The 15,071-nt window shown below is 46.6% G+C and overlaps 2 protein-coding genes across 2 annotated transcripts; both read left to right on the top strand.

Annotated features, from left to right (window-relative positions):
• The first annotated feature begins 1,030 nt into the window (after positions 1-1,030).
• LOC147285961 (uncharacterized) lies at positions 1,031-2,221 on the top strand. Its single transcript, XM_086239310.1, has one exon. The coding sequence runs from the start codon at positions 1,031-1,033 to the stop codon at positions 2,219-2,221; it is 1,191 nt and encodes a 396-aa protein (XP_086095436.1).
• Positions 2,222-2,480: 259 nt separating this feature from the next.
• LOC147285960 (uncharacterized) lies at positions 2,481-3,702 on the top strand. The gene is made up of 2 exons (XM_086239309.1): positions 2,481-2,627; positions 2,734-3,702. The coding sequence occupies exons 1-2, from the start codon at positions 2,481-2,483 to the stop codon at positions 3,700-3,702; spliced, it is 1,116 nt and encodes a 371-aa protein (XP_086095435.1).
• The last annotated feature ends 11,369 nt before the right edge of the window (positions 3,703-15,071 follow it).

Here is a 15,071-nt window from a genome sequence, read left to right as displayed (position 1 = left end):
AAAATAGGTACATTCTTGTCACAAAAGGGACAATTCAATCAATATTATAATATTCACTCACTCTGCTTACAGATTCTCTGAACACTGACTTGAGCGTCGGAGGCGCTTTGGCCGGTACCACACCGGTGCCCTTCCCGCTCACTTTTGTGTACTTGCGCAGAGTGCTTTGGATATCACTCTTTCTCCACTATTCACTAGTCGGACCCAGCTACCTGTTCCTACCCCACTTCGATGTGTCATCCACTCAGTGGTGGGTCAACGGGTCCACGTGGTTTGACTCGACGTTGACTGCTTTACCATTTTTCAGCATCAACAGTTTGGCGCTGTCTGTGGGAAAGTTACAACTTTTTCCCACTTGATTCTCTACCCTCAATTGAGGTGCAAAAACCTTCCGACCCCCGCAATGTCTGACGGAGGCCCCATTCTTGACCAAGTCGACAACACCCCACTTGGTGACAAACGAGGCAAGAAGATTGCCGAATCTAATCAGGAGGCATACATCCAACGGTTGGAAGCTCAACTCCAAAGAACCCAGGAACAGCTCGACCTCCAAAAAGACACAACGCAGCTATATGAGCGACTTCTCCACGACAGGGAAGAGCATACCACTATCCGGAGTGGTGAGGGGAGGAACCTTCGGAGGGACCGAAATGTTCCGCGTCAACTAGACGCAGGGCAAGGCAGCCGCCCACCCCCAGGTTTCCAAAAGAGACTTGTCCACCCGGTCGCCCGGACCCAATCTGGCGAGCATCCTACCCGCTCTGAAGAGTTCCACATTTATGGGGACTGCCGTCATCTGCTCGACGACAACCGTTCTCGACGAGAAGAGTAGCGGGCGAACCAGGGTGAATTCAACCTACGTCCCCAAGACTTTGAGGAGGACGAGGCTATTCGTCCCAAGTGACAACGGGGAGAAAAGCAGGTTTTCTCGGCTTGGCGCCGTGCATGAGATGATGCTTTCACAGGTGAGCAAGTCGCTGACTCCGGTAATAGCGGATCTTTTCCACCAGACCAGCTCCAACAACTCCTCATGGACATCAGTGAGCGCCTGAGGAGAGTGGAGGGGGGAAGTCGTGGTGGACACCCATCTTTGGAAACAAGGGAGCTACCTGGACCTTTCACAGCTCGCATCCTGTCCACTCCTTCGGTTGGCGACGTCCGACCTCCCAAAATCACTCCGTATACAGGGAAGGAAGACCCATATGATCACCTCATGAGTTTCCGGTCAGCTCTGGAGTCCAAAGGTGTCGATGACATTACAAAGTGTCGAATCTTCCCTTCCACTCTCTCTGGCAGTGCAAGGAACTGGTTCTACCAACTTCCTCCAGGCTCGGTTGACTGTTTCAACGAGCTCCGAGAACTCTTCCTAGGCCAGTATATCATCCAGACCGATAGGATTTACACCACGGATGACCTGACGCGGGTCCGCCAGGGCAGCAAGGAATCCCTTTGGGAATATATCACCCGATTTCAGTTAGAGCGATCTCGGTGTTGCGATTGTGATGAGAAAGTAGCCTTCGCTGCTTTCAAAGGTGGTCTCCTAGAGGGGGACTTCTTGTTTGAAATCAACCGCCGTAATCCGCACACCTACAAGGAACTCATGCAAGAGGTCATTGCCTATGCTACCGCTGAATTCAAAACATATGGAAAAAAGCCGCCTACCATAGATCGTCCAAGTACCGACCAGGCCATCATAGTGCCACCGCAGCCCAAGCCCTACTCGGGTAACCAGTATGGGGGGTCCGGGAAAAAGTTCAATAAATTCACCAAGAAACAATTTGGTGATGGTAGAGGGGGAGGACAACGAAGGGAGGAAACTTATCAGACATCCTATGCCTCCAGATTCAAAATCTATACAATTCTCACTGTTACTTATACAGAATTGTATCCCCAGATCAAGGACATACTTCCTAAGCTCCCACCTCGCCCACCACAAACACGGTACCGGGCCAACAAGAACTTTTTTTGCCTTTACCATGACGACCATGGCCATGATACTGAAGTATGTCGAGCCTTTAAGAAGGCCATAGAAACTTTGGTACAGGCAGGAAAGTTGGACGAATTTGTCGAAAGGAGGCCACTGAGAAGGCCAAGACCGAAGGACAATGACGGGGGCGAGTCAATACCATCTGTGGGGGCCCAACCCTCGCTGGCAACTCCAACAGGGCTAGCAAGGAATACGCCCGAAGTGCTCAGCAATGCTCCGGCGTTATGGCTGTAGACTTCCACCGTGGCAAAAAGACTCCTAAGCTCGGATGGTCGCCCATTTCCTTTGCTGAGGAGGAAGAACGTGATTTAATCTTTCCACACGATGACCTTTTGGTCATTGAGGCCACCATAGCTAACTTCGACGTGGCTCGGATCCTTGTCGATTGTGGTAGCTCCGTCAACATCCTCTTCGCCTCAGCCTTCACAGCTCTTGGAATTGACCAGGAGAGGCTTGACCGGTCAGTTGCTCCTTTACTTAGCTTTCGGGCGATATGGTCACCCCTCTTGGTGGAATCTACCTCCCCCTTACCCTCGGGAGGTATCCTTCGTCTGCTACCACAACCACTCAGTTTTTTGTGGTCGACTGCCCTACAGCTTACAACGTCATCCTGGGACGACCGGCCCTTAACCAACTGAAGGTTATGATCTCCACTCACTTGCTTTTAATCAAGTTCCCGACCCCATGTGGAACGGGGGTAGTCAAAGGCAACCAGGTATCAGCCAGGTCATGCTATACGACTTCAGTCAAGAAGAAGAAAGAGGCCAAGCCCTCTATGGCTGTTTCTGTTTCCCCCCTGCCCTACCCCGGATCCTCCTGAAGATCCCCGTGATTCATCTTTTAGAGCTATTGCCCAACCGGATGACAATTGTGTGGAAGAAGTTCTCATCTCACCTGCCTACCCGGACCGCAAGGTTCGGGTCGGAACCCAACTCAGTGTTGGTCTCCGAGAAGAACTCATCCACTTCCTTCGTGCCAATGCCAAAGTCTTTGCATGGTCCTATGATGACATGCCCGGGATATCTCCGAAGGTAATCTCCCATCGCCTGAGTCTTAATCCGCAGCACCGCCCTGTCCGACAAAAGCGTAGGCAGTACAAGCCCGAAATCTATGCTGCTATGAAGGACGAAGTCGACAAATTACAAAAAATTGGTTTCATCCGCGAGGTTTCCTACCCGGATTGGCTCGCCAATGTTGTGATGGTCAAAAAGTCAAATGGCAAGTGGCGGATGTGCGTGGACTTCACCGACCTCAACAAGGCCTGCCCCAAGGACAGCTTTCCTTTTCCACGAATTGACCAACTGGTTGATGCCACAGCAGGCCATGCACTCCTTAGTTTCATGGACGCTTACTCCGGCTATAACCAAATCCTTATGCACAGCTCCGACCAGGACAATACGGCCTTCATCACTGATAGGGGCCTATATTGTTACAAAGTCATGCCTTTCGGACTCAAAAATGCCGGGGCCACCTACCAGCGTTTGGTCAACTCCATCTTCTCAGAGTATATTGGTAAGTCCATGGAGGTCTATGTGGACGACATGCTTGTCAAGAGTGTCCGGGCGGGAGGACCACGTCCACAAACTTTCCGAGATGTTTTCAGTGCTCAAGAAGTACTAGATGCGCCTGAACCCTGCCAAGTGCACGTTCGGCGTATTTTCGGGAAAGTTCCTTGGCTTCATGGTGAGCCAAAGGGGGATCGAGGCCAACCCTGAAAAAATCAAAGCCTTGATCGATATGCAATCTCCTAGGACTCAGAAGGAAGTCCAGAGCCTAACAGGCCGGGTCGCCGCCTTGACACGATTCATATCTAAGGCCACCGACCGTTGCGCCCCATTCTTCAAAACCCTCAAGGCTCGGACAAAATATATTGACTGGACTCCGGAGTGTAAGAAAGTTTTCCAAGACCTTAAAGAGTATATGGGCAAATCACCTCTACTCTTTAAACCCGAGCCAGGGGAAGAGCTACTCCTCTACTTGTCCGTTTCCCTGACAGCCACCAGCTCGGTCCTAATTCGACTTGAGGATAAGGTTAAGCACCCGGTGTACTATACCAACAAGGCCCTGCAAGATGCTGCGACCAGATATCCAGAGATAGAAAAATTAGCCCTTGCCTTGGTCACATCAGCCTGGCACCTCCGCCCATACTTCCAGGCTCACCCTATTGTGGTTCTCACCAATCAACCGCTCAGGCAAGTCTTGCAGCGACTTGAGGTCTCTGGCCGACTTATCAAATGGTCCATTGAGCTGAGCGAATTTGACATTTCCTACTGCCTACGGCCCGCGATCAAGGGACAAGCCATTGCAGACTTCATTTCAGAGTCTACATTCCTATCCGAGGCTGAGCCCTCCTCCGCCATTGTGTCGACCACCGACCCACCAACTTCTTCCACTCCAGCAATCAAGTTAAATCGCCCAATCTGGTCTTTATATGTTGATGGATCTTCTAACCAGCAGGGCAGTGGAGCCGGACTTGTTTTGATCGCCCCTGACCAAACCACCATCGATTATGCTCTTCGATTCGGCTTCCAGGCATCCAACAATGAGGCTGAATATGAGGCCCTCCTTGCCGGATTATCTTTGGCACTACATATGGACGTTGAGCAACTCAAAATCTACAGCGATTCTCAACTTGTGGTGAACCAAGTCACACAGGAATACCAGACAAACGGTGAGCGCATGACCGCCTTCTTCACCAAAGTTCAAAGCCTACTCAGTCAGTTCTCAGCATATCAGCTCATACAAATCCCTCGAGCAGACAATGAGAGGGCGGATGCCCTAGCTCGCCTTGCCTCGGCTGTTGACCAAACCTCCGGAAGGTCTGTCCCAGTCGAGCTCTTACCTTAGCGCAGCACTGATGTTATGGAAGTCTGCCAGTCTGAGCAACAAGCTCGTTGGATGGACCCTCTCCTCGCATTTCTTAAGCATGAGAACCCACCTGCGGACAAGACCGAGGCTCAGCGCCTTCGCCATAGAGCCTCCCGATATACCATTATCAACAACAAGCGAGGTTTCTCCATGCCATACTTACGATGCCTTACCCCCGAGCAAGGCGACTATATCCTCCGAGAGATCCATGAAGGGGTTTGTGGCAATCATGCAGGGGCCCAATCTTTAGCCCACAAGGCCATTCGCCAAGGCTATTATTGGCCGACCCTCCGCGCTGATGCAAAGAAGCTCACCCAGAAATGCATAAAGTGCCAAAAATTTGCAACTTTTCCGCGCCAACCACCCGAGCCCCTGACTACCATGAACAGTCCTTGGCCCTTTGCCCAATGGGGTATCGACTTAATCGGACCAATGACAGATGGGAAAGGAAAAGTCAAGATGGCAGTAGTCGCAGTGGACTACTTCACTAAGTGGGCAGAAGCCGAACCCTTGGCAAAGGCAACCACCCAGACCATCAAGAGCTTTGTATGGAAGAACATAATTTGCCGCTTTGGTCTCCCCTACGCCATTATCATTGACAATGGCAAACAGTTTGACAACAAAGAGTTCAAATCATTTTGCTCCACATTCAACATCAAGGTTTTCTTTGCCTCTCCTGGTCATCCTCAGGCCAACGGGCAGGTCGAGGCTGTCAACAAGACCATTAAACATACCTTGAAGACCAAGCTTGATGCAAAGAAGGGAAAGTGGACTGACCTCCTACCCGAAGTCTTATGGTCCTACCGGACGACTTGTCGATCATCGACCAGGGAAACCCCCTTTTCTTTGGCCTTTGCTTCTGAAGTCGTCATCCCAGTTGAGGTCGGACTTGCCTCCTATCGCCTCGACACATTTCAGCCTGAGCAAAATGCTGACCAGCTAGTCCTAAGTCTCGACCTAGCTGAAGAGCATTGGACCCAGGCTGAGCTACACAAGTATGCCTACCAGCATTGGGTCACTCGGTACTACAACTCTAAAGTTAAGCCTCGCCACTTTCGAGTGGGGGACTGGGTCCTGCGCAGCACTACCTTGGCCAAAACGGGTGCTCTGAAACCTAACTGGGAAGGACCATACGAAATCATTGAAGTCATCCGTCCGGGCACATACAGGCTCTGCGCCATAACCAGCAAGGAACTCGGCCACCCTTGGCATGCCGAGCACCTCCTCAACTTTTACAAGTAGACACATCTTGTACCCCCCGGGGACTTTTTTCAATTTCATCTATCTTATCACTTTAATAAATGAATGTCCTACCACGGACACCCTTTTTTCTTCATTTTCATTCAAAGTGTTGATTGTTTGTATGGACCTCCGGGCCATCTTACATCCGACCCTACCCATATCCGTACCATGCATTCAAGGGAAGCTAAGTACCATGCATTCAAGGGCGGCTATGGAGAATGCATTCAAGGGAAACTAAGTACCATGCATTCAAGGAAAAATAAATTTCATGCATTCAAGGGAAACTAAGTACCATGCATTCAAGAAAATTCCACAATACCATGTATTAAAAAGAAGGGCATCCTACCCCATGACGGGTCGGACACCCTCCAAATCATCTAAATATCATTAAGTACAAACTTAATAATCAAAAGAGTTTGCAAGTTGGTACGGGCCACATCCGACCTGACCATATAACTCAAACAAAAATAGGGAGATGGTTCGCCCACCCCTGCCTCCGGGCCATGTTTGCTTCAAACATTTATTTGGGATCCTCTCCCATGTCATGCTCCCCACCTGTGGATGCTCCATCCTCGGGCTCTTCCCCCTGGGTACCTCCCTCTGGGACGTTGGCATGCCCATCATTACTGCCAGCCCCTAGCAGACCACGCACGCGGTCCCAGTCAAAATCAGGGCACATCTTCTCGAGTTCTAATTTGCAATCGCCAAAGCCCATTGCATAGCCGCTGTTATACTCGTTGTCCAACTCCTGCTTGGCTTGACTCAGCTCTTGCCCGCACTGCTCCAACTCTTGCCTAGCCTGGTCCGCCTCCTTCCTGGCCTGCAGTAGCTCGGCCTGCAACGCATTGTTCTGCCCGACCAGGGTACTGACCTTCTCCTCGGCTGAGAGCGCTCTGTCCTTCCACACCACAAAGCTCGACATCTCGTCCTATCTTCTCCACCGTGGCAAGGACACTAACATGTGCCTAATAAGTGAAATACAGTGCCTGCCAGGTCCAATGTCACAACAATGTTATCACATGCTATAAAGTTTTAACTTTGGACATCTCATTATGATATACCACCCTCCCTTACCTAGGACTGCTCCGAAAAGGCCCGCTGCAGAACAGATAGCGGCTCAGCACCATCGCCGATCACCCGGTCATCCCTCCCCTTCTTCAGCAACCCTCCAAAATCTGTCACCGCCTGCCTTACCAGACGATCCTCCTCTGGGACCGGGTCAGGCACATTAGCTGCCCTCTTGCCCTCTCTCCCATGCTCTGCCACATCCACTCCAGTCTTCCTTTTCCTCCCAGGAGAAGTCACTTTCGGAACAAGGGTGTTGGTCGACCCACTATGCCTCATACTCCCAGGCACCGGCGCACCTCTACTTGTATTCCCTTGGGACAAGCCACTCCCGGCCAATAACGCCCCCATCATCAGCCTCCTCTGGGCAAGCGGGGCAGGACCAACCGGTCTACTTGTCTTTTTCATATTGGCCATTTTCACTGTAAGACAACAAAACCAATGAGCACAAGTTATTTTTTTTCAGCAACCAACACTTCAAGAGGGGAAGTACAGAAAATCACCTGGGGCTCCAAAGCCGTACTTGGCCAACTTCTCAGGAGACAGAAGGTATGTGGCGCTCAATTTTCGGGCGGGTCGACTAAGCACCCTCCGCACCTCTTCCACACTCTCTTCAGACAATGGCAATCTCTCCCACTCACCTCCTGCAAAAAAAAACAACTAAAGACTACTATTAGTACAAGCACAATATCAGCTAATAATCCAAGTGTACACAGACCATTGCATCGGCTCAAACAGACAACCTATTATGTGGAAATTCGTCGGCACTCTATTAATGGTCATCCTCTCACTCCGGCCGAATTCCCAGGCTCCACTCGCAAAAAACCATTTTTTCTTCCAGTCCTTATGAGCGTCTGGGTGGCCCACCTGTATTTGGAGAGTCGTACCATCAGTGAATTGCCTGTTTGCCAACTGCGAGCAGTACACCCACCCTCGCAAATTGGGGCTCGACTTAATTTCAAACAAGTTTGAGAATTGAGCCATACTCGGGGCACCATACCCTTCATCTCGGAACAATATATACAACCCAATTAATGTTCGCCAACTATTGGGTGTTAGTTGAGCTGGCGCAATTCCTAACTTTCTTAACATATATTGGAAGTAAGGATGGAGAGGAAGTCTAAACCCATGGTGAAAACTTTTGGCAAAACACAAAATATGCCCCTCCGGTGGGTCACTCGAGACATCACCCTCTCCCGGGAGGCTCAGATAGATGTAATCGGGAATTTGGAACTCCACTCTCAATTTTTCAAGCTCCTCCTCTTTCATCTTATTCTCACACAGCCCATCCACGGACCAATACGTCCTAGGTACCCTGTGCCTACCTACATCACCACCACTTGTGGGCGTTTCTCTATCATCACTGTCCTCACTACCAGTGTCCTTCCCTTCACTTTCCCTCACCATGGACAGGCTCTCTTGGACAGTTTTGAGCACTTTGCCCACCTCCATGTTTCCACACCCCATCCGGGGTCGGGGCACACTTGGCCTCGTCGGTGTCCCATCACTTGTAGACGTCTGGTCGGACTCTCCATCATCCATGGAATTGCCCTCCCTTAACGAATCGTCTGAGGAAACCATGGAATGTCCGACCCCACCACACCTACCCATCCAAGACAAACCAAAAAATCAAGATGGGAAGTGCTCGGAATACCAAGACAACACCATGGACATATCAAATCACTACTGGTTTCCCACCCCTCATATAGCTCTTCCACCCCCAATTTGATAACATTCACCCTATCACTTTTTCACATGTTCACATAACCAACCATTTATCAAAGCCAATATTCACAATATCAATTCAAGAGGAAGAGCAATAAAAACCCAAGCTTTACCTGTATTTCGCGGCTTCAACAGCTCAGACGGGTTCCGACCCACTTATCTTGTTTCCTATGTACCTAGCCAACAACACAACACCCAATAAATTACAAAGTCCAAAAATGAAGGCGTGTGGCCTACCCAGTGCTCGGCAAGGTTCATACCCACCCGCACCTCCACCTGCCCCTACTCACATTTTCCACAAATTCTAAATCAGAATTTCAAGGCCCGCATCAGGCTGGACGACTACAATTTCTCACAGTTCTAAATTTTCCAAGATTTTCCAAGGCAAAATCAACAAATCAAATGGCTAGGAAGAATTTCAAAGTGCCTACCTCAAGTGCTCGGAACAACCTCCAATTTTCTGACCCGCTCAACCCAAGCCGCTGCTGCTCGAGCCCACACCCAACGAGCCGACCCGTGCACCACTGCGCAGCAAGTCAGCCCAGCAGACCCGCGCAGCAACCCAGCCCAGCAGCACCTCCGCGCAGCCTTTCGCAGCACCACCGCGCAGCAGCCCAGCTCAACCGACCTGCAGCACCTCCGCGCAGCCCACACCCGAGCCGATCCGAGCAGAGCAGCCCCCCTGTTCCGACCCGAACAGCACCTCCTCCGCCCTGCGCCGAGCTCCTCTGCTCCAAGCCGCCGGCCCGAACACACCGCAACCCGCCCCGCGCATAACACCTTCGGCCCGAGTCCGCCGCGCGCACAACACCTTCGGCCCGACCCGCACCGATCCGAGCAGCCCGAGCACCACAAGGCTCTCCTGCTCCGCGCCGCGCCGCCGACCCGAGCCTCCACCTTCACTCCGAGCAGCGCGCAGCCCAACCCTCTCCGACCCGACCCCTCCCTCTCCGACCCGAGCCTACAACCCCCCCCCCTCAGTCCAATCCGAGCAACACACCCTCTCTAACCCGAGCCTACAGCCCCCCCCTCAGTCCGACCCGAGCAATACCCCCACCCACCCGAGCCGAGCCCTCTTTCTTCTTCCCCTATTTTGTTTCCACCCCTCACAGCCAATGTTTGTTCATTAAAAAAAAAAACAACTTTCTTTTCTCTCTCCAAGTTAGTCACAAAAAAAAAAAAAAGTGGGGGGGGGGGGGAGATGTGAGTGTGCAATTTTTTATATTTGGGCTCTACCATTTAATTCCAGATTCTCATTTACCAAGGGCAACATCCCACCATTAAATTGGATGGGATTCACTGGGATTTTGCGAAGCGTCTACTGCTCGAAGTATAGAGTGATCAAATTTAAAATTCAAAAAAAAAAAAAAAATTATTATGATCTTTTATATCTAATCCCCCAAGCTTTCCTACAGTACAGCTTTTCTTGCTCAGGAACTTGGGGGGCTTCTGGACAGTATCTTAAGCAGGAACAAGTATGTGGACACTTGTCGTTCTGCTCGGACTTCTTTGTGTACAAAGTTCCTAACCAAGAAGTATCTTTTGCTCGGAAACTTGGGGGACCTCTATTCGTATGACTAATCATCTTGGCATAACGACAAGTCACATAAGGCTTAACATTATGTCGTTTGGGCCTAGGCTCAGAGGATAAGCCCCTCCTAAGTTCTTGGGCTCCGACTTCTTAGGCCCAAAGACGAAGCCCTTCCTGGGCTCCTGGGCTCCTAGCCCCTGACCTCTTAGGCTCCGGCCCCCTAGGCTCCGGCCTCCTACGTCCTGGCCTCCTAGGTTCCGGCCTCTCAAGCTCTAGCCTCCTAGGCCCCGACCCGTTTCGACTCATTCCGATCCACGAGACAGGTGACACGTGGCGCTCCTACAGTGTGAGTCATTACAAGGGACACGTGTCATCACCGGATTGGTTGACACTCTTCCAAAAGTACTATAAAATAGGTACATTCTTGTCACAAAAGGGACAATTCAATCAATATTATACTATTCACTCACTCTGCTCATAGATTCTCTGAACACTAACTTGAGCGTCAGAGGAGGTTCGGCCGGTACCACATCGGTGCCCTTCCCGCTCACTTTTGTGTACTTGCGCAGGGTGCTTTGAATATCACTCTTTCTCCACTATTCACTAGTCGGACCCAGCTACCTGTTCCTACCCCACTTCGACGTGTCATCCACTCATTAGGAGGTCAACGGGTCCACGTGGTTCGACTCGACGTTGACTACTTTACCATTTTTCAGCATCAACATCAAGTTATGGCTATAATTTCATAAATAATACCATGCTTTCTCGGGTTGGGTATGATTAAACCATCATACATCCATTTTTAATATATGCAACATGATTAATCTCATGAAATGCAAATGTATATTTAATTAAATAACAATGCAAGCGTACCTTTTTCTCCATGACATTGCAAACCTGTTAAAGTTTATAGACAGTGGACTTATGCCCTAATTTGTAAAGTTAATTACCTCTATCCCTCATATCTTACTAAAAAGTAAGATCTAAATAGTGAGATGTCCTTTCATTGAAGTAAATAAAAACCATCTACTTTCCCTTCTAGCATATTCTTAATTTTCATAACCAATTCCAGACGACACTTATATGCATACCATTTAGGGAATTGAACCCAATGATAAAGTAAGAACTGTACCTTTTCATCTCTAATTAGGAAGTCCAAATACTTAAACCACATTAGTGTAAGCATTCTTGATTCAATAAATATGAATGCTCATGTATGCTTTGGCAGCCCCTATGCAAGGTGTGGCTGCCCTCAATGCTTCACATGTATATATGATGCTATATAACCATGAAATGACAATCAAATTATATAATCAATTCATTCATTTTATTACTCATATAACATGCCTTTTAACACAAATAAAAATTTAAGGCAAAAAGTGCAATTAAATAGACAGCCAAGTCCAAGTTTAAACTTGGATCCGAAACCAACAAATAAGGCCAATTTAACACACATTCTTTTATTGGTTCCAAGCCTCTTATACACCTTTACACTAGTTCTTAAACCTTAGAACTTTCAAGTTTTACAACAATGTAGAAATCAATCCTTAATAATTTTCGAGTACCACCAATTATATAGGCCCTATTAGTTTAGATCTAGGTGATCTAGTACCCTTTTAATACAACAATAAAATAATATGTAGTTCATTATTTTCAAAATAAACCAACCTAAGTTCATTAGCACTTTAAATCTTAGGTTAGTTTCTTTAAAACTAATTATGCAGCCCTGGTGATTCAATTTTCAAATAAATTCACATAAGTCCACTTGTTTAATCCTAGAACAAATAGGTAGCTTTTTCCACCCTAATTAGGCAAATTGAAGTCATCAACATGCATCCCAAATTCAATTAATTCTCGGTTTTAAAAGCAAATTGATTATCTTTTTCTATAATTAACTAAATAAATCATAATTTCCTTTCAAGGTTAATTATTTAATTCCAATCAAACATGGTAGTCAAGAAACAAGTTAAAACATCTAAGACAAGAATCAATCCGAGCCAAGCATTCAGGGAAACAACCACATTAAATTAACTGAGAATTAAATCACATTAAAACATAGAGTTTAGAAAAGACTAGATCCCCCTACCTCAATTGAATCTTCTTGTCCTTGTAGTGATCCACCAAACTGAAAATTAATCCCAAAATACAAAGGGAATCAGATTTCACATTCTCAAACTCAAATGGAGTTTTCTAGGGTTTTGATATTGTATTGGCTAAGTTAAGTGGCATCCAAGACCTATAACCTATAAGCAATCATTCTATGACCTCAAACAAGTTCTAAATCATGTATGCAAGCATAATTGGAAGCTTAAAAACCAACAGATAGGCCACAGCAGAAAAGAGGTATGCTGCAACCTAGATTTTGTTCAAAAACATGGGTTTTGACAACCCAAACTCCATTCTAGAGGTACATGAACTCCCTCATGCTCATAGATCAATCCCAGGGATGATTTGTGACCTGTGTGAACCAACAATTTAGGCCAAAAAGCCTTATTGTCAAAAATGGCAGTTTTGAGACATATTTGTTTCTTTAAAAATGCAAATGGGCAGTACTTGCTTATTGAATTTTGTAAAATCACACAAAAATAATTTGAACGAGATTTTTTACAGGCAATTAGAAGACATACTAACACTCATGAACAAAAATTTTCAAAGCAATTGGAGTTATGAAAGTATTGTTTTCGAAAGCCCAAAGTTCACATCAGAAATCTGATTTTGCTGCATAATTACTGTTCATGTGGTAAAAAATGTCTTTTTTGGGTTTAATGCACCAAATCAAGTAAAACCAATTGGTATAAGTCCAAAATCAGTTCTACAATCTATTGTAATGATTTCAAATCAAGTCTCTAAGTAAAACAAAATTTGAGCATGCAAACCTCAAAAATTTTCTTTGAAAAAAGCTGCAGAAAATAGTCAAATTTTTAGGCAAACTTAAAAAATGCATAACTCACTCAATATAAATGGCATTTGCATGATTCTTAGCTTGAATTAAAGGTGTATATGTCTAGTTTTATGCACAAAAACAGTTTTGCAAGATTCTATCCCGATTGGTATAGAAATCAATTTTTGTCAATAAGGTCAAAAAATGCGAAAATAGCTAAACAAGGTTAGGTTGTGAGACGCTTGGATTTTTCCTTGGATGCACTTAACCCTAGCCATTCAAAAAGGTTACAAGGTATTGAAAATCAGACTTAGAGGGTAGAGTGAGGGTTCTTACCAATTCTTGCTGAGTTTTTCAAAGAGCAATGCAGGCCGCAAAACTCCCTTCTTCTTTTCGGGTTGGCCTCCCTCTTTGGCTTCACTCTTCTTCTCCTCTTGTCCTTCCTCTTTCTCTAACTCTCTCTCTCTTGTTCTAGACTTAGAATTTTTGTTGGGAGGGGGGAGGGGGGGGGGGGGTTTAGTCTGAGCAGGAGTTGGTTTTATAAAAGGGTATGTTCTTGTGTTTGTTGGAGGGAAAACTTAAGAGATACTTCCTTTCTTGCGGGGGAAAGATTTTTGACAAGGCTCTTGGGCTGTTTGTCAGGGCTTTTGGTTTCTCAAGAGGCTTCTAATAGGCTGGCCAATCCCTTAGACCCTTTTTAATTGAATGTTTAGCCTAAGGCTCTAGGCTAAACAGCCCAATGACCAATCAAAGGCTTTTATTTAACCAAAGTCAATTAATTAATACCATCATGACCTTTTATTTGGTTTTTCTTTCCTCTTAGCCAAAAATTCACTCCAAGTCCACCTCTAGTCATGACCTCTATGCCATGCAATAGTTATCATTTGATCTCTTGCTTAAGTAATCTAGGTTTCTAGCCCTAGTGGTCTAGATTGGTCAAGGAAAATAGGGTTTCAAGGTCAACTTTGCAACCCTTGGTATGTCTAGTTGTCAAATCCTAACTCTAAACAAATAATGTCACAAACACCTATTTGTACAAGCAAGAGTGTGTGTGTGTGTGATCTGAAAGGATCAATTAAGTGTCCAAACAATCAATAAAATATGTTATTTAAAATAAGTGCCTTAAAACAATTTTTGGATGAAATTAAAACATATAAGCTCTTGCCATTTCTTTGAAATTCGAAACTACCAAATTAGTGAACAAAGTCATGTTCATAATCCAATTATCCAAACATAAGCAATTAGGTTTAAGTGTTGTGCACAAGTGGTCATGTTCTTAGCAAGTGACATTATCTATCATAAGTGCATAATTTTAAATAAAGCACTTAGATAAACGTAAATCCATAAATTTGTCTATGTGGAATAAATTCACATTTGTGTTCAAAAGAAGTAACAATTAGTTCTAACTATTTTGAATTAGATTAGTAACACCCTTAACCCAAAATCAATAAAATTTGAGGTATTGCAGCTGGAGACTGCTTAGCAGATGTAGAAGTGAACTCCGACCGGTAAGGTGCCATCTGATAAGGCGGATATCCAGGATACGATGGGTGAAAAGAATATGGTGGCAGCATGTGCGGATAAGACAAATATGGAGGATGCAATGTATGTGCAGGATAAGATGGCGGCTGTTGTGAACTATGTCTAAACGCCTCCATCAGCGACCACATCTCATCCATGCTTGCCTGATAAGCCGCCTACTGAGCTGCAAGTTGCTCCATTTGGGACTTCAATTGTTGATTTTCTGCCTCCAAGCGAGCATAGTCTGAGCG

The sequence above is a fragment of the Dryas octopetala genome, chromosome 4 (assembly GCF_963921425.1).
Source record: "Dryas octopetala chromosome 4, drDryOcto1.1, whole genome shotgun sequence".
NCBI lineage: Eukaryota > Viridiplantae > Streptophyta > Magnoliopsida > Rosales > Rosaceae > Dryas > Dryas octopetala.
This window is presented reverse-complemented; position numbering and strand designations above follow the sequence as displayed.

Bases quoted from the DNA above. Each gene is read 5' to 3' on its own strand.
- LOC147285961 (XM_086239310.1), top strand. From the start codon at position 1,031: ATGGACATCAGTGAGCGCCTGAGGAGAGTGGAGGGGGGAAGTCGTGGT.
- LOC147285960 (XM_086239309.1), top strand. From the start codon at position 2,481: ATGGTCACCCCTCTTGGTGGAATCTACCTCCCCCTTACCCTCGGGAGG. The intron at 2,628-2,733 runs GTTATGATCTCC...ATACGACTTCAG, and splicing joins CGGCCCTTAACCAACTGAAG to TCAAGAAGAAGAAAGAGGCC.